This window comes from Natrix helvetica (genome assembly GCF_964273705.1).
Source record: "Natrix helvetica genome assembly, chromosome: 4".
Lineage (NCBI taxonomy): Eukaryota > Metazoa > Chordata > Lepidosauria > Squamata > Natricidae > Natrix > Natrix helvetica.
Genome location: NC_138550.1, coordinates 99,316,813 through 99,341,611, shown reverse-complemented (window position 1 = coordinate 99,341,611; position 24,799 = coordinate 99,316,813). Strand labels below are relative to the sequence as shown.

Sequence of the window (24,799 nt, the reverse complement as noted above, 5' to 3'; positions counted from 1 at the left end):
CCAGCCAAGTAGGACTTAAAAGCTGAAAAAATGAGAGTCTTAATTCTCTCAGAACACTTTTCAATGTATTAAGAAAGATCTCCACAGATATTCTAACACAGTAACTCTTAAGAGGCCTCTGAAATTCTAATAAGGTGGGAGCCATATGAATCTCCAGGAGGGAGAATTATCTAAATGTATTAAAAGAATGCCTAATGTTTTCATAACAGATATCCTATCCTTTCCTTTCCTTCCTTCATTTCCTTGACCATTCAGAGTTATAACACTCAAGAAAAAGTAACGCTATGGCCAATCCTCTTATTTATGTGTTTTGCAGGTCTGTAAAGCAAAGGAAAGCTGGATTAAGTTCATAAACTTAATTGCAGTTTCACTTAGCAATTGCTTCACTGAAGAACTGAGTTGCAATCTCAATTGTGGTCCCTAAACAATGACTGTATTACACTTTTTCTTTGACTTTTCACATTGGCTACCTAATGCATGTTATAATTCTATACCAATACCAAGATAAAAAGTTCTCGTACTTGTGCAAAGTGTTCTTGTGGACAAATATTTTTTGCTTCATTTTAGAGACCTGAAAACAAATCAAAATGAAAATTGTTTTAGAAAAAGGAAATAGAAAAATGGGGCAATGATTTTAAGGGAAAACTGGAATAATATTGTTCCTTAAATACTAAGCCTTTCATCTTTGCAAATAACTAGCCAGACCTGATTTTAATCCAGACAAATTAAATAAATCATGCCTGCTTCTGATATAGTTCATGTCTTGTCACAAATAAATTAATAATAAATAAATTAATATTTTCCAAAGGTGTGGGAATAATGCTGGTGAATCACAACATTTCGAACCTAAGTACTGTATATGGTTAAATAGATAAGAAATTAGGTATTTATTAGATTCTTGATACAGTCTCAGGCGAACCATGATCCTGCAAAGAATGAGATATTTACTAAGCTATGATAGAACTTGATTATAAACTCTTCTCTAATTTACTACTGGTAATGAATTATTTATGCCACCCTGGGAAAATAAATAAAAAGGAACTGAATTTAAGATGACTGAAACCATTAACAATTAGTAGAAATATGGGGATAGAGGAGATGAACAACGCAACTAAGAATGCTTAGATATTCTTCTGAAGAAATTTTATCTGGGATTGTTGAAGAGTCCACAGCAACCTGACAAAATGTAAACAATCAATCCCTCCCATCAATTTGCCTGTAAACATTCCCCACTGAAATAATTGTTTAATTACATTTTTACCATATCATGTGTGTTTGGATCAGAAAAGCAAAAATCATATTCATCCATCCTAAAAAATAAATATCTTGTATAAGTCACTGATTATTTTCAAATGCAATTTCAATTCAAATAAAATGAATAGAGTATGTATGTATGTATGTATGTATGTATATAAAAACTGATAACCTAGCAATGCCTGGGTATTTATTTATCCCAACCCTCCTTCCATGAACGTTGCTGCAATTTCTAATGTTGGATTTTCCCCCTAGTGGAATACTGAGAAGCCATTACCATGGCAACTCCACAACGCTGTACGGTAGAAGCCGTTTTAAGGCAGTATGGTAGAAGCCATTTTAAGGCACAACAGGCTCTTAATAGAACACACAGTATTTGTTTCCAGAGGGTAAGTAATCTGTGTATCAAGTTTGGTTGAAATTACTCGAGGCATTCCAGAGTTATGCTGGAACATACAGCCATATATACAGCCATATTTGTGTGTGTGTGTCTGTGTTTTCGTAGATATGCTGGTCTTGTTGTATTCGGGTCTTTTCCCATGTAAGATTAAGATTGTCTTGGCAACGTTTCGGCGAGGTCTCACTCGCCATCTTCAGGCTAGTCTTTTCGGCTTAAAGTGGGTTGGAGCTGCTGTCTTTCTATAATTCTTGGGGGGTGGGGGTGGGGTGGAGTGCTGGCTTTGTTTCAGTAAGTGGATTGATTGGCTGTGTGGTTGTATCATGATTGGTAGATTGGTGCTGGCTGTATGTCCGTTGTTGTTTTGTGTTGTAACGGCCTGGGTGGTGGGTGGGGCTCGTTTGTTGACTAGGGCTGGTTTCCAGATGTCTGGTAGGCGGGAGGTATCATCACGTTTATTCATGCTGTGGGGGTGTTTCTCTATTTCAATAGCTTCCATAATTATTCTCTTGTTGAAGTGTTCAGTTTTGGAGATTAATTTGGTTCCATCAAAATTAATTTCATATCCTGTAGCTTTAAGGTGCTGGAAAAGGGAGGAAGTTTTTTCTTTTTTGCTTACTGCGTTCTTGTGTTCTGCGATGCGTGCATTTATTCTCCTGTTCGTTTGTCCTATGTATGTTTCAGGGCAGATTTTGCATGGTATTTCATAGACTCCTTGGTTTTCTAGCTGGATTTTATCTTTGGGGTTTCTTAAGATGTTGGCTCTTCTTGGGTCAGTGTTGAAGGCTGTCTTGATATTGTTTTGTGGAAAATTTTGCAGCAAACTGTGGGCGGGGCTTGGTGGGCATGGCAGGGGAAGGATACTGCAAAATCTCCATTCCCACCCCACTTCTGGGGCCAGCCAGAGGTGGCATTTGCTGGTTCTCCGAACTACTCAAAATTTTCGCTACCAGTTCTCCAGAACCTGTCAGAACCTGCTGGATTTCATTCCTGGTTTGGAGGTTGTAAAATGCGTGCTGCTGTTTTAAGACAGGATTTCTAGTAGCTTTCCATCTGACCATTCAAGATCTACATTATGATACTGACTCAAGTAAAGTGTTCTTGTAACACTAATGACAATAAAAAGTCTCTTGTGTTATCAGTTCTGTGTATTTTTAACAGGAGTGAAAGTTCACCCTCGCTAAACTATAAATACATTATTTCCTCTAATACTGTGGTGAAAATCTCAGGCTTAATGTAAGCTACTGTGACTTCATTTGTCTCTGTGTGTCCATTTAAAAGAATTTTAAAAACAGTTCCTTACTTTGCTTTCACCATTTGCTTACTTGAACGTCTTGCTTGTTTTTTCTCCTCTAGGATATCACCCTGGGACAGAAAGAAAAGCCATGTGTTAACAATTTCCAAAATATTTATTTTGCTTCAAAAAGTTTTGGACAAAAATAGTCCATGCATTTGATGGAAAATGCTAGGAAGAAGGGAATGAAACAAAATAAAAAAATAGGCCTTGGAGATACCATTAAGTTGTCTGCACCTCTATAACTGTCTGGTTCGGTTCTGCAACCCAACAAGACAGAAACAGACTTCAGAGGATCATTAGAACTGCAGAAAAAACAACTACTATCAACTCCTTCCATTGAGGACCTGTACACTACACAAGTCAAAAAGAGGCTGTGAAAATATTTAGACCCCTCACATCCTGGACATAAATTGTTTCAACTCCTAACCTCAAAGCGACACTATAGAAAAATGTATACCAGAACAAGACACAGGAACAGTTTTTTTCCTGAACGCCACTACCGTGTTTCCCCGAAAATACGACCTGTCCTGAAACTAATGCCTTGCCACATTTTTCGCGTGGGCAAAAATATAAGCCCACCCCCAAAAATAAGCCCCCTGGACAACCCCTCCTCCGGTCAGGCAGAGCACTGCTCACCGACCTAGCGGTATCCCGAAGGCACCAAGCCACGGTAGCCGGTGGGGGAAGGCACTCACGTTGCTTGCCACCTTCAGGATACAGCTAGGTTGGAGAGTGGCGTTCTGCCTGGCCAGAGTGGGGAGTTGCCGGGCGGCTGCTCCCTTGCGAGCGGGCTCCCGAAGAGCCAGGCAGAGCCTCAGGGGCAAAGCAGCCCTGAGGTGACCATGCTCACGAGCAGCCGCCCGGCAAACCCCCTCTCCAGCCGGGCAGAGCGCCATTCACTGACCTAGGGGGTATCCCTAAGGTGCCAAGCCACGTGGCGCTCTGCCCGCCCCCCAGCTCCCACGGCTTGGCACATTAGGGATACCCCTTAGGTCAGTGCATGGAGCCCCCAGCAAGCATGCCTCCCAGCCTCACCATGTCGTGGCCAAGCTCTCCCTGCAGGACCAGGGCACCGGCGCCGCGCTCTGAGCATAACTTCCTCTCCGGCCTCCAAACTCCAAAACTTGGCTGCTGAGTCTTCCAGCAGTGGCCGCTCTAGGAGTGTGCTCTATGGTTGTGGGCTGGCTGCTGGAAGACTTTCTGTCTGGAAGACTCTCTGTCCGGCAGCCGACCCACAACCATAGAGGGCACTCCGAGAGAGGCTGCTGCTGGAAGACTTGGCAGCCGAGTTTTGGAGTTTGGAAGCCAGAGAAAAAGTTATGCTTGAAGAGCGGTGCCGGCACCCTGGCGCTGAAGGGAAAGCGCAATCCCCTTCTCCATGCACTGACCTAGGGGGTATCCCCAATGTGCCAAGCCACAGGAGCTGGGGAGCGGGCAGAACGCCACGTGCCTTGGCGCCCTAGGGATACCTCCTAGGTCAGTGAATGGCGCTCTGCCCGGCTGGAGAGGGGGTTTGCTGGGAGATTGCTCGTGAGCGTGGTCACCTCATGGCTGCTTCTCCCCTGAAGCTGTGCCCGGCTCTTCGGGAGCCAGTTTGCAAGGGAGCAGCTGCCTGGCAACCCCAAAACGATAAGCCCTCCCCCTATAATAAGCCCAAGGCCATATTTCATGGGGCAAAAGAAAATAAGATCCTGTCTTATTTTCGGAGAAACACGGTACTATTAATCTTTCATCGTTCCTATCACCCATCTCCTCCCACTTATGGCTGTAACTTTGTTGCTTGTATCCTTACAATTTATATTATTTCCTAATTATATTTGATTGCTTATTTGTACCCTAGTATGACTATCATTAAGTGTTGTAGCTTGATTCTTAATGAATGGATCTTTTCTTTTATGTACACTAAGCGCATATATACCAAGATAACTTGGCCAATAAAGAATTCTATTCTATTCTATTCTATTCTATTCTATTATCTTAGCAGCAAAAGCAGTTTCTTGCAGAATCAGTTCAACTGATTGAAAAGGGGGAAAAAAATAACGACGAATTGCCAGGATCTCACCCTGTGGCTTCTTTTTATTGGCACTATCATGTCCTCCTTATTTTATTATCTAATCTGTGGACTCCTTGGTGTGTCTGAGCTTATTTGCTTTCAGGCATTTAATTACCCAATTAGGTAACATCATTGGTGCAAGTAAGTGTTGGGCTTATATCCCATAGCTTGCCCTACCAATTTTGGTTTTTCACCTTGGTAGTTTCTTGTTTAGGGTATTGTTTTCTGCTTGATTGTTTGCCTTGTCACTAATCCCTGCTTATTTGGGTGTTGACTGCTGGGGAGGATATTTTTATTGGTGGCAAATCTGACATTCACTCACACTGATGTCACCTAGTTGGGTAACAAAACATCTGCAAGCAAACAACAAATCTCAGAGAATAACAAAGATTCCACAATTCATATATTGTGTTGCTACAATATATTTCTCTTCTACTGGAACTACCTAATCCTGTGATGGCGAACCTATGGCATGCGTGCCACAGGTGGCACAAGTAGCCATTTGCCAGGGCACGCAAGGCGTTGCCCTGTCACCTGACCAGTGCGCATGTGCGTGCTGGCCAGCTGATTTCAGCCTTCTTTTGAAGCCGTTTTTCACCCTCTGGAGGCTTCCCTGATTCTGGTTTGCTTGTAGGACCGTTTTTTGCCCTTCGAACCTTCAGGAGGCTTCCCTGAAGGCTCCGGAGGGCGAAAAACAGGCCTATTGACAAACTGGAAGTTACTTGGGGAGTAGCCTGGGAAAGGTGAAAAAATCATGACCAAAGTGGGGGGGGGGGGTGTCGCTGATTGTGTGCATGCACGCACACTGGGGAGTGCGCGCATAGCATTATATGTGTAACACACCGATGCACCTGTGTTCCTCCCGCTTTTGGCATGGCAGCCAAAAACGGTTTGCCATCACTGACCTAATCTATCATCCAGTTCGTCAGCGATCCTTCTTTGTTGCCAATTTCCACCTCCACTTTTGCCACCTCAAGCCTGGTAGTAATAGGGTTCAGATATCTATAAATGTTGTTGATTTACAAGACAAGCATTTCTATTAACCAGCCACTTATGAAACCCAAACCCTCATTGTTTTTATCAGCCTTATATTTCCATTAAATAATTATCACATAAAATCAGTAATAAAAACAAAAAGCAAAGAAAGCAAATTACTTTCCTCAAAGCAACCATGCTGAATTCACCCTCACTCAACTCTGTGACCTCTTCATGTGCCGGGCATGAATTCCTACAATGGTTAATTGAAAATTATAGGAGTTGACTTCCAACACATTGGGAAAACACCAGGATGACAAGGGTTTTGTTGCTAGATACAACATACCTTTAAAGGGTGGGTTTCCCTAAGGGGGATATCAGCTTCTCCTTCTGCATTCAGTTCACTACATGCCATAGAAAGGAACAGAAGAAAAGAAATTATTTAGCCTCAAGACTCTACAACAGCTACATCAGTTTATACTTAAAGTGTTAAAACTGTTTATAAAGGTAATGGTAAAGGTTCCCCCGCACATATGTGCTAGCCATTCCTGACTCTAGGGTGGCGGTGCTCATCTCCGTTACAAAGCTAAAGAGCCAGCGCTGTCCAAAGACATCCGTGGTCATGTGGCCAGCAAAGGCGCACAGAACGCTGTTATCTTCCCACCAAAAGTGGTTCCTATTTTTCTATTTGCATTTTTACGAATCCAAATCGTAAAAATGCTTTCGAACTGCTAGGCTGGCAGAAGCTGGGACAAGTAACGGAAGCTCACTCCATTCCGCGGTGCTAGGGATGTGAACCGCCGAAATGCCGACCTTTCTGATCAACAAGCTCAGCGTCTTAGCCACTGAGCCACTGCGTCTAAAATTGTTTATATTATCAATTTAAAAATGCATCCACTAAAAAAAAAAAATCTACAGTTTCCAGCTGCATTTTCTAGAAAAGTAAAAATGCAGTGAATATTTGACACTATTTCAAATAATGACAAATAATTTCAGTCTGATTGAGACATTTTAGCAGTACAAAAAGGGCACCATTATACATATTGGCAGATCTCACTAAAATATGCCTAACCCTCCAGTTTAAACCTTAATAGAGCATGCCTATCATTGTTTTAATTGAGTACGGTTTTTGCCAAAAAACAAGAATAAATGCTGATTTATGACAAAATTGTCATAAAACATGTTCACGTGACTGCAGGAAGGGGCACTGACCATCAGAACTTCAAATTTGGGTCATATACTGTATATCCTGCCGATAGGTCCATCAGAACTTTGAACACTTGCTAAATGACTGGTGTGATAAGTTGAAGATTACCATATTTTTCAGAGTATAAGACGCACCTTTTTTTCCCTCAAAAAAGAGGCTGAAAATCTGGGTACATCTTATATACTGAATACAGCAATTTTTGCCTCCCGACCCCCCCCCCCCCTTCACCAAAATGGCTGTGCATACCCTTTTTTCCCTTTTGGAAATCTCTTTAACTGATTGATGAGAATTACATTAATCAAGTGCTGTACCAGCAGAAACTCCTACCTATCTACTGCATTTCTCTCTATCTCTATTTCTCTCTCTCTATCCCTCTCCCTACCTGCCTACCTACCTACACACACTCTCTCTCCCTACCTACCTACTGTATTTCTCTCTCTCTCTATTTCTCTCTATATATACCTTTATCTACCTACTTAACTACTTTCTCTCTCCCTCCCTACCTACTGTATTTCTCTCTCTCTCTTTTTCCCTCTCTCTCTATCCCTTTATCTACCTACCTACCATCTTTCTCTCCCTACCTATCTACTGTATTTCTCTCTCCCTCTTTCTATTTCTCTCTATCCCTCTACCTACCTACCTACACTTTCTATCTCTCTCTTTTTCTCTCTCTCTCTCTATCCCTTTATCAACCTATCTACCTACCTACTCTCTCTCTCCCTACATACCTACTGTATTTCTCTCTCTTTCTATCCCTCTATCTACCTGCCTACTTTTTTAAAAAAATGCCTCTTCAAAACCTTGGTGCATCTTATACTCCGAAAAATACGGTAACTGTAATAATTTCAAGTGTGTCCAAAAACATCTTTCCATTTTCGATTTGCCTGACCTAGAAAAACGTTCTTGTAATTAATACATTATTAGCTACATCTTGTACTATTTTTTATTGTAGGTCAGCATTTAATTAGCAGATACTAAGAAATTAATTTAGTGGGGATGTAAATTGCTTTGGACTCTGTGGAAATGCAAACAGCACCGATGAGCAACACCATAAAGCCACTGGTCTAAGGAGCAACAGAAAGGTGTCGTATTTATAGTCCTCTGCACTTGGAACATTTTAATGTCTTCAAATCCAAAGCAGTGTATATAGCTTTGAGATGGAATGACTGATTGATAGACAGAGGATTTATATACTGTATATTTGAGTAGGAATTCAAGTTAGGTCTCAACTAACATGTATAACTGTTACAGCAATTCCATTAACAAATGATCATAAAAGGGAAGGAGAGGAACTGTAGGAAAAAAACATTCCTTGCTCTAAAGACTTCTGGAGCACTGGTCAATCTACTCTAGGATATCAGGGCACACACAATGGACATGCCTAAGCATTTCTTCTTGAGTGCACCATTCCAGTCACGGGCAGTGAAAACTTTAGGGATATCCTCCACTGTTCACAGTGTCTACCTATTGAGAAATATGTTCAGGTGTAAAGATCAATCTGTAAAGCAGTTAACATGTGGCTCTCCTAAGTATGCTGGAGTATAACTTTCCTAATCATTGTTATGCATGGGAAATGTAGTCCCTTAAACCCACAAATTGCCCAGTCTTAATTTAAGATGCGATTACATCTACTAAATTTGGAAAACTTCCAAAAAGAGAGATGGTCTCAAATAAACACAATATTATGCTAAAATTATGTTATTTACAAATGTTACATTTCTCCGTAAATCTCTTTCCAGAGAAGTTTGTGAATCTAGAATACTTACCCAGCCTTAGCCTTTGATTGTAGCCAAAAAGGTTTCAACTTCTGTGCGGACAGAGGACCAGCCAATGTACTTGCCGAACATGATGGAGAAACCGAAGTCCTACCGCTGGAGGCTTTTAAGTAATAAAAAAAAGACACAGTTGCATCTTTCCGGGTAAAAATAACCAGAGATTTTACAAGCATTTATTTTTATGTCTAACTAGCCGATAACCAGGTGTTGCCCGGAAATTTATTTATAGGGGGGAAATGTTCGGACCAAACATAATTTCTAATATTAGATTTTCTCCCTTACCAGAGGGAGACCCCTTGTGGGGTATTATGAAGCCGTTACCATGGCAATTCCACTGCGCTGTACAGTAGAAGCCATTTTAAGGCACAACTGGCTTTATCTTAACAGAACACCCCCCGCCAAAGGGTTTTAGGGGTGTCTTACTCCCCACATTATTTGTTTCCAGAGAGTAAGCCATCTGTGTACCAAGTTTGGTTGAAATTGCTTGAGGCGTTCCAGAGTTACGCTGGAATATACACACACCACCGTTTTTATAGATAGATAGGTAGGTAAGTAGGTAGATAGGTAGGTAGATATATAGAAGAAGTAAGGTAAGGTAAGGTAAGGTAAGGTAAGGTAGATAGATAGATAGATAGATAGATAGACAGACAGACAGATAGATAGATAGTCAACAGGCTTCCTGCCATTATTTTAAAACAAATCTCTTTAGCTTTAATGTGATTAAGAATGTAAGTCTTGTGACATAAGAATCACATCAAAGAACAGGAAAGCTGCTCTGACCTTGAAATCCATCGTTGTTTTCCAGCTGTTGGCTCTCTTTCTCTCCATCGACCACAGTTTCTTCAGGAATAATTATTTTCTTCTATATAAGGGGATAATAGCATTCATATTATTAATGCCATTAACCCAGAGTTTTTTTAAATAAACCTTGTAAAAGGTTTAGTTCTTAAAAACCAAAAGTGCAGGTGTTCTTTTCCAGTTCTATAGACGAAAACAGAATAACCAACCCATTGTTTTCCTGATCAGTGGGAAATAAATAATTGTCCAATCAATAATTGCCCAATAAGCAACTCATCAAGTGCTATATACCTTGGTCTTTTTCTCCATTTGGGCCATCCCTGAAAGGTATTTGTAAGTTGACCATTCACTAAACACATGGTGGGGCCAATATTCATTCTGAATTTCTTGAACAAATCCATCCAAGACCAATGAAACTGATTGGATAAATTTTATGTTTGTTAGTCTGTCCCTAGGTGTATGATTTAATGGGAAATTTTAGAATGCATTATCAATATTAGAGGACCTCAAGATTTATGTCTATATCTATTGCTGTGCAATATTTCTATTACAGTTCTTCTTGTTTCCTCTTATTTTATTCCTAAATCATTAAACTTGACTGGAGTGGAGCAGTGGCCTAGAAGTGGAGCTCTTGCCTCAGGAAGCAGGAAGCTGTGAGTTCGATCCTATTAGAGGCAGATATTTCTCTCTCTGGGCACTGAGACTATATCTGCTGAACAAAACTCCGCATTAGCAACAGGAAGAGCATCTGGCCACTAAAGCACTCTGCTAGTTCCATTCAATTGCCCAGACTCCACCCTGCAAGGGATTATGGGGTCGTTAAACGAAGATGATAATCATTAAACTTGACTGCCAATTTAGCAGCCTTATAGTGATGGTTGTTCTTCTCTCAATAGCAGGCTGATGAGGCAGGATTTTGGGGGACTGCTTTTCTTTTTTTCATTCGTCGTTTGCAACTAAGCAAAGGACAGACCTTGGCAACCATAATTCATCCATGTTTTCCTAATGCTATTCCTAAAATAATACTTACTATTATTGCAGGAGTAACCGGTTCATTGCTTTGGGGTGATGTCAGAATATCTGATAGGGAATCTATTTCTGTACAATCTTCTTTCCTCTCCAGCTGAATGCTTACTGTGATAAAACAATATTATTTACTATTGTCGTATCATTAAAATATTCAAGGGCAAGAAACAGTGTCAAATGGTCAACAGGAAAGCTTATCCAAATCAATTACTACAGACCAGCCTTCTCCAATCTGCTGCTGTCTAGATTTTTGGAACCGCAACTCACTGACTTCACAGCCCACATGTCTTCCAGGGCAGTACAGGTAGTCCTCAACTTACAACAGTTCATTTAGTGACCGCTCATAGTTACAACGGCACTGAAAAAAGAAACTTATGACCGTTTTTCACAGTTGCAACCTTTGCAGCATCCCCATGATCATGTGATCAAAATTCAGAGGCTTGGCAACTGGTTCATATTTATGATGGTTGCAGCATTCCATGCGATCTCCTTTTGTGGGTAATGCGATCCCCTTTTGTGACCTTCTGACAAGCAAAGTCAATGGGGAAGCCCAATTCCCGTAACAACCACGTAACTAATTAATCAACTGCAGTAATTCACTTAACAACTGGGGCAAGAAATGTGGTAAAATGGGACAAAAACAAATTCTCACTTAACAACATAAATGTTGGGCTTGATTGTGGTCATAAGTCGAGGACTACTTATAGTTTCTAATGGAACCTTTGATATTTATCAGAGGTTCCCTAATTTTCTCAAAAAGGTAGGCCTGACCACTAATAAGATATTTCGTAATGATGCAGATACAGAGAAGTGATACACCCTTCAACATTTTCATCACACTCCACAAGGTTGTATTGCAGATAGGTATCTCCTCTATTTATGGAGACTTTCTAAACATCTGTCATATTGGACACGGAGCAGAATTGTTCTTCGCAGGCCCGACACCAGGAATTGAACCAGCACATTAAAATCACAAGGAGGATATTTTCAGTTAAACCTCAGAACTAAGTTTCTAATGACAAGAGTTTTTCAAACAGTAGAAATTGTGGCCTCAAGTTTGCCTATGTTTTGTATTATGCTCAAGAGTAATCTTCTAGCAAGCGCTCTTTGCATTTCTTTACACTCTCTCTCTCCTTCTCTCTTCTCATCCCCTTTGAGACCATTTTGCCATGACACATTTTCACTTGTAAGCTGCACATCTACTGAGAAAACTGATTCAGTGGGGCATGGGCTGCTGGCTATTTCACATTATCCCGGTTTTAAGCACAAACAAGGTTATTTCTATCATCAAATACATTAGTGCAGCCAACACCTTAAACAGGCTACTGACTCAAGGCATATGAAAGAGAGATGGATCTCAGGAGAACTGAAGCGTGGCCGCAAACACTGACCAAATTTCATTTTAACTTTTCATTCCTTCTATTAAGGCAGAGTAGCAAGAAGGCAAAGGAATGCAAACTACTTCTAACCAGAACATGAAGTGACTATTATACTGTGTCCCTTCCTTGATCTTCGTAAATACTGCTTATGAAAGTAAGGATTGAAAAGTGGAGCCTTCTACTCTTTGAAACTCATGTCTAAAAAGTTAGATGTTGAAAGAAGTTCAATATAACTGCAAAGTCAAATAGGCCCACACTGTCTGACTGGAACTGATGGGAATTCACATATATGGAATGTCAGTAGGATATGTCAGAAGGATGACAACAATGATTGTTGAAATCAATTTATGGCTTTCAATAGGTTTGTCTAATTTATATTTTCTACCGATGACAGCATCTGACTGAATGTTCTCTGGCCACGGAAGTCAGGCTTTTTTAGTAGTTGGATGGGCAACCACAAAGAATAAGGCAGTAGGCTAGGCAAGGAGGTCAGAAAAATATTCCACAACTTGACAGTAGAAAACCATGTCCATAGTGTTGTCCATAAAGATAAATGGATGTGCCCTATAGTAATCATGAGGCTGCTACTTGATTTGAGAATAACTTTACCACCTACCCGGAGTGTTCGACAAGCTGAAATTCGTTGAGGCAGCTATTTATAAAAAGAGTGAAAAAGCATTCAGAGTACAAAAGTATTATCACCAAAAAAAACCAATAATCTTATGAGAGATACGTTTACTTTAGGAAAATACATCAGCATCACTATCACCAGTGCTCCTGATGCCACTACTGCTACTACTATTAGTACACTACTACTACTACATATCTTTCAATCTCTTTTTAGTTCTTTCAAATCCTTACTATGTTATATAAACTTCTCTTTTGTGGGCAACCTGGAAGTATGTAGGGGAAGCAAATAACATAATGTTAAGACTCAGGATTCAGATTGAAAATTTGAGAAATGCATTCTCTCTCTAAGCAGCCAAGATCCAAGAAAATTAGAAAAACATAGGAGATTCTATCCATCCACCCACCCAACGTCCGTCCATCAGTCAGTCAATCAATCAGCCAGCCAGCCAGCCAGCCTGCCTGCCTGCCTGCCTGTCTACCTACCTGTTGTGGCCCAGCAGGATCTGGTTGAGCTGCTGATGGACTCGGATAGCGAGGAACTATATGAGTCTGCCCTGGACGATGTGAAGGACCCTGTGCAGGGTTCAGACTCAGAGCAGGGACCAGAGAGGCTGGTTGGCCACCAGGAGGCGCCTGAGGCATGGAGCAGTGGGGAGGATCAAAGGCAGTTTGTCCCTGATGCTAGATTGAGAAGGGCTGAGAAAGGGAAGCAGCAACTCCGTAGGCAGACTCACAGAAGATGATTAAGCACAGGTGGTTGTGGATTGGCCCCTCCCAAGAGAGATTATAGGTGAGGCGTTGGGGGGGGATGACATTTGCAGGAAACAACTGTTTGAATTAGTAGTTAAGAAAATCTATCTGTGTATTCTAGCCGTGTCTGTTCATTTGGACTATCTGCGTTGCTTCATTTGAATTATCTAGGTTGCTGCAGAGCTACTCTATTGAACGTGAGTTGTCTGGGCCCTCAGCCAAAGGATTCGTTATCTCAGTAATTAAACAGTGGCAAACAGCCAAGCCTGTGTTCTGGTTTATTCACAGGCGGGGGGTGGGTGGGTGTCAGAACACCTACCTATCTCCATCCATATGGAACCATCAAAGGTAACAGGTATTTCTGCCCAGGAAAATCCCTGTAAGGTGCCACTGTCAAAAATGCTCACACTTCACCTCTTTTTGCTTATCATCAGGCAAGAACACAACCTGAAAGAGGATTTTATTGGCATTAATTCCCACTCACCTGTTGCAGTTTGTCTTTGGTTGGCATTCTCCTCTTCATCCAATATTATCTGTCCAATTAAGTTATTGGGGGGGGGGGAGTTTAATTCAGAGAAAGAAATCTCTCAGAAAAAAATCCAGATGCAATCAATGCTATAAAATCTGTAGTAATCATATTCTTGAGTGTTAGTGAATGCTTTCTAAATTTAAACAGAGGAATATCCGTTAGCTGATTATCTAGTAAGCATTTTTTACTGAACCTGGTTGTCAAATTAGGCTCCCTAAAATAAAAATATTTTTTTCAATTAGTAGGCATAATTTCTCCTGGTTCAATCCAGAGGGCAATTGATTCATTACATGATGACTGAGTGGAATTTTATACTACTTCCTAGTACTAGAATGCAACAGGTTTGATAAGCAACCTAAGAAATCAACCAAAGATTTGGAAAACTTTGGTGCTGTTCCTTCTCAAAAGTTTTGGTTGGCCAACTCCATCAGTAAAAAGACGCTTCATCAGGCTTCCACATGCACATATTCTTCATTGGAAGAGAAGATTTCAGCCTTGTCTATCTCATATGTGCCCAAACATAGAGGTTCTGTTGTCTTCCATCTACAGAGGTGTCATCCATTTAAGAATTTTTAAGACATTTCTCAACTAAGCAAAACTACCAAGGTTATATGGCTATTGCAAATATATTTCCTTTACTACTTACTGTTTCTAAATCCTGCCTCAAAATTAGGGTTTTGATCAGCTTAGATCAGTTTTTGGAAGCATTCTCAGAAATAGACCCTTTTGCCATTCATGGACTCTGTAGATGGACGAATAATTTCTTTTAAAGTAAGGTGTGTGTATGTATATATATATGGGGGGGAAGGGAAGCAGTATGCTCCCTCCCATATTTGTGTAGACCAGGTGCTTTGACAGAAGAAGAAAACATTTAATCTCTCCCCTGGCTCAGCTGCTAAATGGAGGAGAACTTGTGGCTTGGAGGTTAATACAACTGCCTAATATATAAGCAGCCCAAGTTTGAATCCCAGCAAGGGTATGGCTAGCTGATGAGAGCTAAATAGCTTGAAATATATCTATACTAGTCTCTCTTCATTTCTTTATAAGCAAAAATGTAACACAAAATGTATCTATGTATATACATGCACAACTTTATATATGTACCACTTAAAAAAAAAAAGTCTATATATCCCTTCGGATCAAGCTTGTCCCTTCAGATCAAGCACGCCTTGCTCTCTAGAGAAAGTCAGCATTAGAGAAGATTACAATTAAAAAACAAGGTAAATACTGACTGTAACTTTTAAAAATACTTGTGAAGATTATAACATTACAATCAACTCCATTTAAGAAAATTTGTATGAATACTTTGAGAGAAATTTCTAACAATATTCAAACCAAAAATAACAGCTTAGTTTGATACAAAATTGTAAAAACCTATGGAGTTTTTACTAGACAAAAGTTGATGGGCAGTTCTCTCTCTCTCTCTCTCTCTCTCTCTCTCTCTCTCTCACTCACTCTCACTCACTCACTCACTCACACACACACACACACACACACACACACACACCACGAACCCCTTACCATTTTATCTTTTCCAATAGCTTTAAGGAGTGGTGCTAAAACATCAAACCCGCTATCAAAGTGAATTCTGATCTTGGTGATTTCTGCTTTGTTGATCACAACAGACCTTCTCATGGTGATTATAAGAATCTTTTCTCCTTCTTGATCTTTATGCAAAAGAAAAAGAACACATGCATTTGCTAGTCATTCCCACAATCAGCAACTTTCTCGAAATAGTTTCAATGAAGCATCCTATAATACTTATTAGGCACTAGGATCAGTGTGACATATTCTGCTGTTTGAAACAAAAGACGAAATAATGATCTCCACACCCCGGAATATCCAAACAGCAGCTTTAATTATTTTGGCATAAAAATCCACATCTGTCCTTTGAAATAAAATCATCATCGCCATCAACCAACAACCACAACCACAACAAGGAAGAAGAAAATCTCTCTTTTAGACACTTCACTGTCTAACAATTAAGCCAGTCTACTAAGCAAGCATCATCTTTCATTCAGTGTATAATACTAACGTATTATATTTGACCTTGGGGATAGACACAACTTGGAGCATGATGCAATATTGTTCATTATACCATCAAATAGAATTCATCTTCAATCCATGCCAAAATGAGCTGTCATAGATCAAGAAACTTTCTCAGAAATCAAAATATTCTTCCATCTCTCAGATATTCTTCTGTCAATTAACTCAAAGAATTCTGTGACACTTTAGAACCAACCAATCAATCCATATAGCACATATGCAAAAGAAACATCACCTTGCATGTGATATGTTTAAAAAGATGAAAGGAGCAAGGAACTTATCTGGCTTTATTTTTATTTTTTGTTTCAGAAAATTTATATTGCCACCTATTCACACATGGAGACTCAAGGTGGCTTTTCTTGTCTCTGTTAGTTTGCAGCCTACATAAGACTAGCTCCAGATGGATTGAAATCAGACAGTACTTGTGCCATTCAGGAAGAAGCCCTGCTAGTCATTTGCTGAGAACATATCCCCATGATGGAGCCACTGTTAAAGAAACCCCAGGTTGACTTTAGGTGTTCTGGCATACAAGTATACAACCTCTAGTCACGAACGCTTCTGACCACAACCAAATCAGGTTCCAACCAAAAAATTCACAATTTTTTCCACTTCTGCACCATATTTTTTGTAAGCGCCAAATTTCCAAAATTAGGTTTGGGTCATGACCAAATCGGTTTGGGACCAAAGTTATGGAACGAATTATTGTTGTGACCAGAGGTTCTACTCTATTATGCCTCCACTTACTGCAATATAAATCTTCTAAGGCCGTGATGGCGAACCTAGAGCATGCATGGCACACGGAGCCATATTTGCCAGCATGCGCGCCATCAGCTCCAGTGCGCATGTGCACGCTGGTCACATTTTCAGCCTTCCAGAGGGCCAGGGAAGGCCGTTTTCACCCTTCCCAGGCTCCAGGAAAGCCTCCGGAGCCTGGGGAGGGCGAACACTCCCCCCCCCAAGGGGGTGGAGGCCATGCATGTATGTGCGGGATTGCACACGCATGCGCAGGTGGGTGGGGCACATTGAATTGTGGTTGTGGGTACACGCACGCACACAATTTTGGAACGCCTTTACAAAAAGGTTTGCCATCACTGTTCTAAGGCATATGGAGAAGGCTTCAGAGATCAACAATCTTCTGGTTGACTACAGACCTCTCCAATCACTCTGCCCTGCCCTTTACTTTTATGGTAATTTCTGTTAGAACTGTGAGAGAAATTACATTTCTTGATTCTGGGGGAAGGGAAGCAGTTTTTTAGCCAACGTGCAGCTTTATTCCCAGGTGGCTCTGCATATGGCATCTTCACAGCTCCTTAACATGGAGGTGGGGGAGGTTATACACAAATTCAACAGCGTTCCAGATAACCCCGGAGAAGAGTGGAAATAACCTCCTGCTCAAAGCCTCAGCACCACAGCAGAGAAGCAGTAGAGATATGTAGTTCCGCCATGGAGTTTTCATTATGTTTAATAAATGCAACCAAAAATGACACACATTTTAAAAAACTCAACTTAATATTTCTATTGAGAGTAATCTCCCATGGACTTACGCCGTAAGTAACAATTGCTGATGTCTTCCTTTGGCAATCTTACTGGCTCCCAAAGTATGTCCTTAAAAACAATATGACGTAAAAGTCAAGTTAATGGCAGCTACATAAGTAAATAAATAAAGGCCCGTTTTTAAAAATACTACAATTTTACCTCTAGGCAGTGTGAATAGAATGTAATGCTCTCACTTCCATAATTGAAGTCAATCCAAAACTCTTCTAGTTTGTCCTCAGCAGGTTTCTTTAGCTTGGATATAAAAGGAAACAGTCTCAATTTGATTTGATTTTTTAAAAAATTACACTTTCATCTATTGGGACCTTATCATTTTTCTGTTGTTGTGCAAACACTACTCCTGTTACCGTTACTACATGCAAAATTAAATATGTATTCCCTTTATCATACTGTTCTGGTAATATTCCCAGCAGAGATATTTCTGGTTTCAAATCTATGTGTTGTTTTATCATTTTTTCTAACCAAGTATGCATTTTAGTCCAGTATTTTTTTGCCTTTGGGCATGTCCACCACATATGATAATATGAACCTGCCGTCTGATTAAACTTCCAACATTTAGCTGATAAGTTTTCAAACATCTTTACTAACCTCGCTGGTGGTAAATGCTATCTATAAAACATTTTGTATAGGTTTTCCTTATAGGCTGTTGACATCATTAATTTACAATTTCTGAAGCTGTGGCACTTCAGACCTGAATAAAACATAATTCTAAAAAGTATTATAAAATAACATCTTGGAAACAATGACATGTCCCACAAAATCCCAAGTACTTTTTCTTCAGTAGCTATAGAATAAGAAATTGCAAAATACCAATTTTAAGTTATTTGCAAGTTTTATTTTGCTAGTATTCAAGAATGGGTGGAATTATATGCATCAAGTGTTCCAGAGAACTGTTTTCAACACTTTTATTTGACAGCTGAATAGATCGTACACTCAAGAAACCAAGAACAGCAACAAAAAGAATCACAACTATGGGATGGGGATAGAAGAACGTTTATTTCTCAAAGTTACATAAAAATATGTTCACATCTTGTTTGACCTTCAGCAGCTCTCTTCTGTAGTAACAGAAATAATTAATTTCCCCCAAGTAACACTTTTGCTATCCCATTATTAAACTAGAAAGAATAGCTTATTATAAACACTGTAACCCTAGAAATTAAAATCTCTATACTTCCAATATTTCATCACAATGTAATTGCTATCTTAATTACCTCGGTCAGTTCAGCATAAGCAGCTTTACATGGAATTGAATAGATCCTGAAAAATAAGACAAATGTTCATTGATCCTGAAACACAATTTCTATTCCAATCTGGTTCTAGAATAGATATAGCAGGCATGGCTTGGAACTCAGGCGGAATTCATCTAGAGGTTTTCTAGTTGTTAAAAGCCGGAATGATAAGCAAAGATTAAACCAGAGAAGATCAAGCTTATTTCAACTATTAATTGAAGTCAATCTGGATCTATACAGCAATGTACTGTCCAGCGGTGGGATTCACTTACCTTCCCTACCAGTTCGCAAATGTGAACATGCGTGCTTTGCTCGCATGCACCATGTTTGCGCGTGCACAGTGCTCACACATTACATCGGGGTGGGTGGGCAGAGCCTCCTGCAGAGGCCGCTACCTGTTTCCCCGAACCAGAGAGAACCGGCTGAATACAACCTCTGCCCCCCAGTTAAGACATACTTCATTTTTAACCTTCAAAAATGCAACAAATCTATACTCATCACAAAGTAACGCTGGATCTAGAGTTTTTGAAATTATATTAATCACAGTATTTACTAGGACAATAAGGTGCTTCAAAGCAGCCTGCAAGTAGGTGGTTTTACAAGTGAACTTGAGAACATTTATGTATTTTGCCCTATTGCACTGAATATGGCCTAAATACATAAAGAAATTCCTAAACAATTCATAGGAACAGTGCTGGCAGGTATGATTCAAGCATACAAATGAAGAAAGGCATTACTAACAAACATAACACCATATTATCCATGAAGTTTTCTCATGGCCTAAGAAGCAAATCTATGTGAAGTGTTGCTTAACAAAATATTTAACTTAGCAAGATACAACATGAGAAAGTGATTTATCCTGGGCTAGCAAACCTGTTTGGAGATTTTTTGGGGAAGGTCAGCATTATCTTATGTCAACATGTCGTGGAAAATAAAGCAAGCCCACATCTAATTCCATGCTTCATCAGCAATTCACACTTCATTAAGACAGGTACTTCCCTTTCCGCACTGCTTAAGGTAATATCAGAACTCCAAATTAAGTAAGATAGCTTGCCAGTAGGGTTGTTTTCTACACTGGTGTGGCAGGGGAGCAATGAAACTGGCATGGAAAATGGACAAATCTACCTGACAATCAACTTCTGACATTACTGCATCTCATACCACCTGATAACATCAGCATAAATATGAATATCAAAATTCGATATCCACACATTTTTTAAAGGAACATATATCCTGATCCTGCATAAATAAGCCAGCCCTCACCTTTTCAAAAATTTGTGTTTTCAAGATTTTTTTAAAAAAGTTCAAGGGGTATTAATGGCATTAAAGCATAATTCGTATTGTATCTATGGCCTTAAATATTATAGAACTACAGAAATCATTTGTTTCAAGAACATCAATTACACTATTCTATATAAAAATACAGGCTATATTTCATATCTTGCATTACTTAACTTTACTATCTCAAATAGTCAATGCTAAAATAAAAATTCTTTCCAATTATAATCATCATCATCATCATCATCTATATAAAAATGGCTGTGCCTGTGTATGTTTCTGCATAACTCTGGAACGCGAGCAATTTCAACCAAACTTGGTACACAGATGACTTACTTTATGGAAACAAATACTATGGGGGTAAAACACCGCCAAAACCCCTCGGGGTGCATGTTCTGTTAAGCTACAGCCTGTTGTGCCTTAAAATGGCTTCTACTGTACAGCACAGTAGAGTTGCCATGGTAACGGCTTCACAGTATCCGCAAGGAGGCTCCCTCTGGTAAGGAGGAAAATCCAACATTAGAAGTTATGTTTGGTCCGGACATTTTCTCCCTATAAATAAATACCTGGGCAACACCGGGTTATCAATTAGTTTGAAATAATAGTTAACACCAAATTGTTAGCTAGCATGCCTCTGTCTTTAATACATTCCTATTGGCAGACTAAGCTGTGTGCCATTGTACACATCTGGAGAAGGTTCATAGCAAATACTTACCTTCTTTTATCACCAAGTCTTTCATTTAGGTCATTAAGAAACTTTCTGCTATCCTTGAAGTGAAGACGGAAAACAGAATATTACATTTATTTATTTTTAAGTGCTCTCCTGCTAAGTTGAGAAGGGAATACCATAGCAATAACAATAGCGCTTAGACTTATATACTGCTTTAAAGTGCTTTACAGCCCTCTCTAAATGGTTTACAGCATCAGCCTATTGCCCCCAACAATTTCGGTCCTCATTTTACCCACCTTGGAAGGATGGAAGACTGAGTCAACCTTGTACAGAAAAGTACATGTTTTTTCCAGTGGTATTCAACAAAACATGCAAAATATTTGTGTCATAATTATAATGGACTATTAGTTGTCTTAGGCTCACTAGCACAAATTATCCCAAAAGTGAATTATGAATAGCCTTTTGCAAGGATGTGAAACTCTGCTGAACCATTATTCCCCCAGTTTAAAAGTCAGGAATACCCAAAGCTGAAATTCAAATCTGGATTGTTATACAGAGGTACCTTGGTACTCAACTGCTTTGAAACACATCAAATTTGGTACTGAACGCATTTTGCCAATGAAAGTTTGTCCCAGTACTCAGTGTTTGTTTTGGTACTCAACACACAAGCTAAAACTTGTCATTGTTGGCTGCCTTGTAATTCACTACATTATTTCTTACGGGGGAAAAAAATGTTTGGAATTCATTGTTTTTGGTACTCATTGTGCCTCCTGGAAACCAACTAACGATCAGTAGCGATGTACCATTACTGAGCTATAAATTTAAAAACCACCACTGCTGTCTGATTCCTTTCTCCCCTTCCCCATTATTTTATTTCCTTTCTCCCCTTCCCCATATTTCTGATATGAATCACAAAAACCCTTACGGTCTCAAAGTCTTCATCCTTGATTTCTCTAAAAATCTTACTGACATATTGATCTTCAAACCAACTGTGCACCATTTCATCTCGGCACTTTTTCAACATCATCCTAAACAGGGCTTCAACAAAAGCAACCTGAATATCATAATCTGCAGGAAAAAATAGGAATATTTTTTTTTTCCAAAATAGCAAGCTTAGCTACCCCCACCCCAGCCCGCAAATCATCTTTTCAAAGCAGGAGGAAACTCATTTCTATTCATAGCATCACAAGTTTGAATTGAAAACTTTTTTGCCTACATTATTATTTTTTTATTCCACCCAGTCAAATCCAATTCTCAGAAATTGCCTGGACAAGTCCCTGCCGGTTTTTTGGCCAGTTTTTTCTAGGATTTGTCTCTTCCTAGGACTGAGAGAAAATGATTAGCCCAAGGTCACATATCTGGTTTTGTGTCCAAGATGAAACTAGAACTCACAATCTCCCAGTTTTTATCTTGGTGCTTTCTCAGCCCAGCTCAAGGTAGTGAGCATAAGCCTCTTGGTTTCTAGCTCAGCACCTTCACCATTGCTCCATACCAACTCCCATTGCTGTCTTCATTACCTTTTGGGCCAATGTCAATCTACTAAATGTACTAAGCTAGTGCACCAAGGAGAATAAAGTTAAAATTAAAGGTAAAAATTTTATTTCCAATTCTTAGGCAAGGCATGGTGAAGGACTCTCATGCAATTCTCTCCTTTTCTGTTCACAAACTTAAATTCCAGCTCTTTATTTTCAATTCAGAATTTCCCCAGCTCTGATCAAGATATCAAACATTTCTTACCACCAATATCCGGAATAGTTTTCACAAATTCCTTCCTGAAACAACATAGCCCATTAGTAACATTGATGTCTTGGAAGAGTAGAGCAGTAATTTGAGATAAAAAGTTTTAGGACTAAAATGCAAACCTGTCAAAATTTAAAACAAACTAATGTAACCCAATGGACTGCAAAGGATCTATTGCTAAATTGCTCATATTGGGGGGGAGGGAGGAACCCCAACATCAATTGAGTCTGTATTAAATATTCAACTGCTTATCTAATAATATAAGCAGAAAAGCAAGACAAATTAGCCAGTTCCAGACTTAATCATAACTAAAGACCCTGATTTGCATCCTTCTTTTTCAGTTCAGAAAAAAACTCGGGAAACTGGTAAATACAACCAAGACAGAAAATAAGATTTCTATTTGTATCCCCTGCTGTTATTAATTTTACAAATAGCTCATGGCAGCGGTTAAGAAATACTGTCTCTTGAACACTATTGCAGGAAAGGAAGTCAAAGATCCTTCAAATATCTTTGAGGGAGATAGGCGCTAAAGGAATGTGAAAAATAAATAAAAAATATAATCCTGACATGAAAAGTTGACTTACATAAGCAAGCACATCTCTTCAGAGTCAGCAAAGACCTTCTTCTCCTCACGGGTGACATTAGCCAAAAGTGTATTTAACGTTCTCAGAGCCTTGGTTAAAGAAAAAAGACAGGAAATAAAGCTCAGCTATCCCAATCTGATCAAAAGTGCTCTCCTATGTAATACTGTTTCCCCAAAAATAAGACCCAACTGGAAAATAAACCCTAGTATGATTTTTCAGGATGCTTGTAAGGGCTATCCCAAAAATAAGCCTGAGTTTAGATTGTCAGCCATATGTTAGATTTCCTCCAATTTAAGCCTAACCAGAAAATAAGCCCCGATGCATCTTTTGGAGCAAAAAATAATATAAGACCCGGTCTTATTTTTGTGAAAACACGGTAGAAGTTTGCAAGCTGATAAAAATTGATAATGATTTCATACCTTAATCTTTGCGACATGGATTTTAAACTAACCTCCTGTCGAAGGGCACATTTCACATTAGATTCCGTGGCTAAATATCCCAGGTATTGTATGAACGAGTCAAGCAACTGCTTTCTTCCTATATAGGTTGAGGAAGAAAAGGTGACAGGATTGACAGGATTAACAATCACACACTATCTCTCTAATTGATTTTTAATATTTCTAACAGTTTTATGAAGTTTACTTTTTAGTCCCTTATTTTAAATAGCATTTCCATCATAAGCTATGATGAAATGTCAAATTCGAGCCAATTGTCTCCTTTTAGCTCATAGCTGCGTATCGCAGTTTAATTCAGAAGTATAGCTTTTGAGATATTGAAACAAGTCAAGCTATAAGAATAAAAATCCGTGGTTGCATTTTTGAAGATACTTTTTGTCTAATGTAATATAATATGGAACAACAAATTGCCCCCATAATTCCTTATAAACTAACTGATTGGCTGCACCAGTGCCACTGGAATCAATTAGTTTCAGCATTTTAATGATTAAGCTAAATAAAGTTTGCAGCCTTATTTATGGTTTCCCACCCCTCAAAATGACTCATAATACCTTTTTACGCAGACTCAACAATAAAATCAACAAAAACTCATCCCACATTTACTCAAATGTAGATTCTACTCAACTCAATATGCATAGACTACAGTCACATAGACTATGTCATTTTGACTATAACACTATTTAGTAACTGACCTTCAGGGCTGCTTTTGCTAATAATCTAAAAGCAAGATGTTGAGGAGAAAGGAAGAAACAGGAGATAGAATGGAGATATTAAAAGTCAGTATATGATATTTAGCAAGAATACAGAAGTTTCAAACATTTGTGTTACTTTATGCAATCTATATACTAATACTATCAGTATATAATCATGTAAATAATTCAATTTGTGTTGCTACAGTAATGAACTCTTCAATACAATAGTTTGGGGCAACAACTGATACTCCTTTCTCTCATTAGTCTGTGAAAATGTGGCTTCATTGCATAATTGAAGAGTCAGTTCCTACCTCATTACAACAATATATTTATCATTGACAACTGCTCCCAATGTTCTCGTGCAGGGGTGTCAAACTTGATTTCATTAGGGCCATATCAGGGGTTGTGTTTGATCTTGGGGGGCTGGGGTGGGTGTGGCCAGGGTGAGCATGGTCAGTTTGACGTCACTTGTGTCAGGGGC

The 24,799-nt window shown here is 39.4% G+C and overlaps 1 protein-coding gene across 1 annotated transcript in view; it reads right to left on the bottom strand.

Annotated features, from left to right (window-relative positions):
* The window catches only part of SYCP2L (synaptonemal complex protein 2 like), a 45,235-nt gene that overhangs the window by 15,504 nt on the left and 4,932 nt on the right, over positions 1–24,799 (bottom strand). The window contains exons 6-24 of the mRNA XM_081953405.1: positions 24,319–24,343; positions 23,623–23,708; positions 23,172–23,260; positions 22,585–22,619; positions 21,773–21,915; positions 20,893–20,945; positions 18,882–18,927; positions 17,812–17,904; positions 17,661–17,721; positions 15,592–15,737; positions 14,026–14,074; positions 12,778–12,813; positions 10,787–10,890; positions 9,739–9,820; positions 8,950–9,061; positions 6,323–6,380; positions 2,955–3,016; positions 1,262–1,310; positions 522–571 (exon numbers count right to left, since the gene is read on the bottom strand). Coding sequence (XP_081809531.1) covers positions 522–571; positions 1,262–1,310; positions 2,955–3,016; positions 6,323–6,380; positions 8,950–9,061; positions 9,739–9,820; positions 10,787–10,890; positions 12,778–12,813; positions 14,026–14,074; positions 15,592–15,737; positions 17,661–17,721; positions 17,812–17,904; positions 18,882–18,927; positions 20,893–20,945; positions 21,773–21,915; positions 22,585–22,619; positions 23,172–23,260; positions 23,623–23,708; positions 24,319–24,343 — 1,379 coding nt within the window. The remainder of the gene's footprint in view (positions 1–521; positions 572–1,261; positions 1,311–2,954; positions 3,017–6,322; positions 6,381–8,949; positions 9,062–9,738; positions 9,821–10,786; positions 10,891–12,777; positions 12,814–14,025; positions 14,075–15,591; positions 15,738–17,660; positions 17,722–17,811; positions 17,905–18,881; positions 18,928–20,892; positions 20,946–21,772; positions 21,916–22,584; positions 22,620–23,171; positions 23,261–23,622; positions 23,709–24,318; positions 24,344–24,799) is intronic.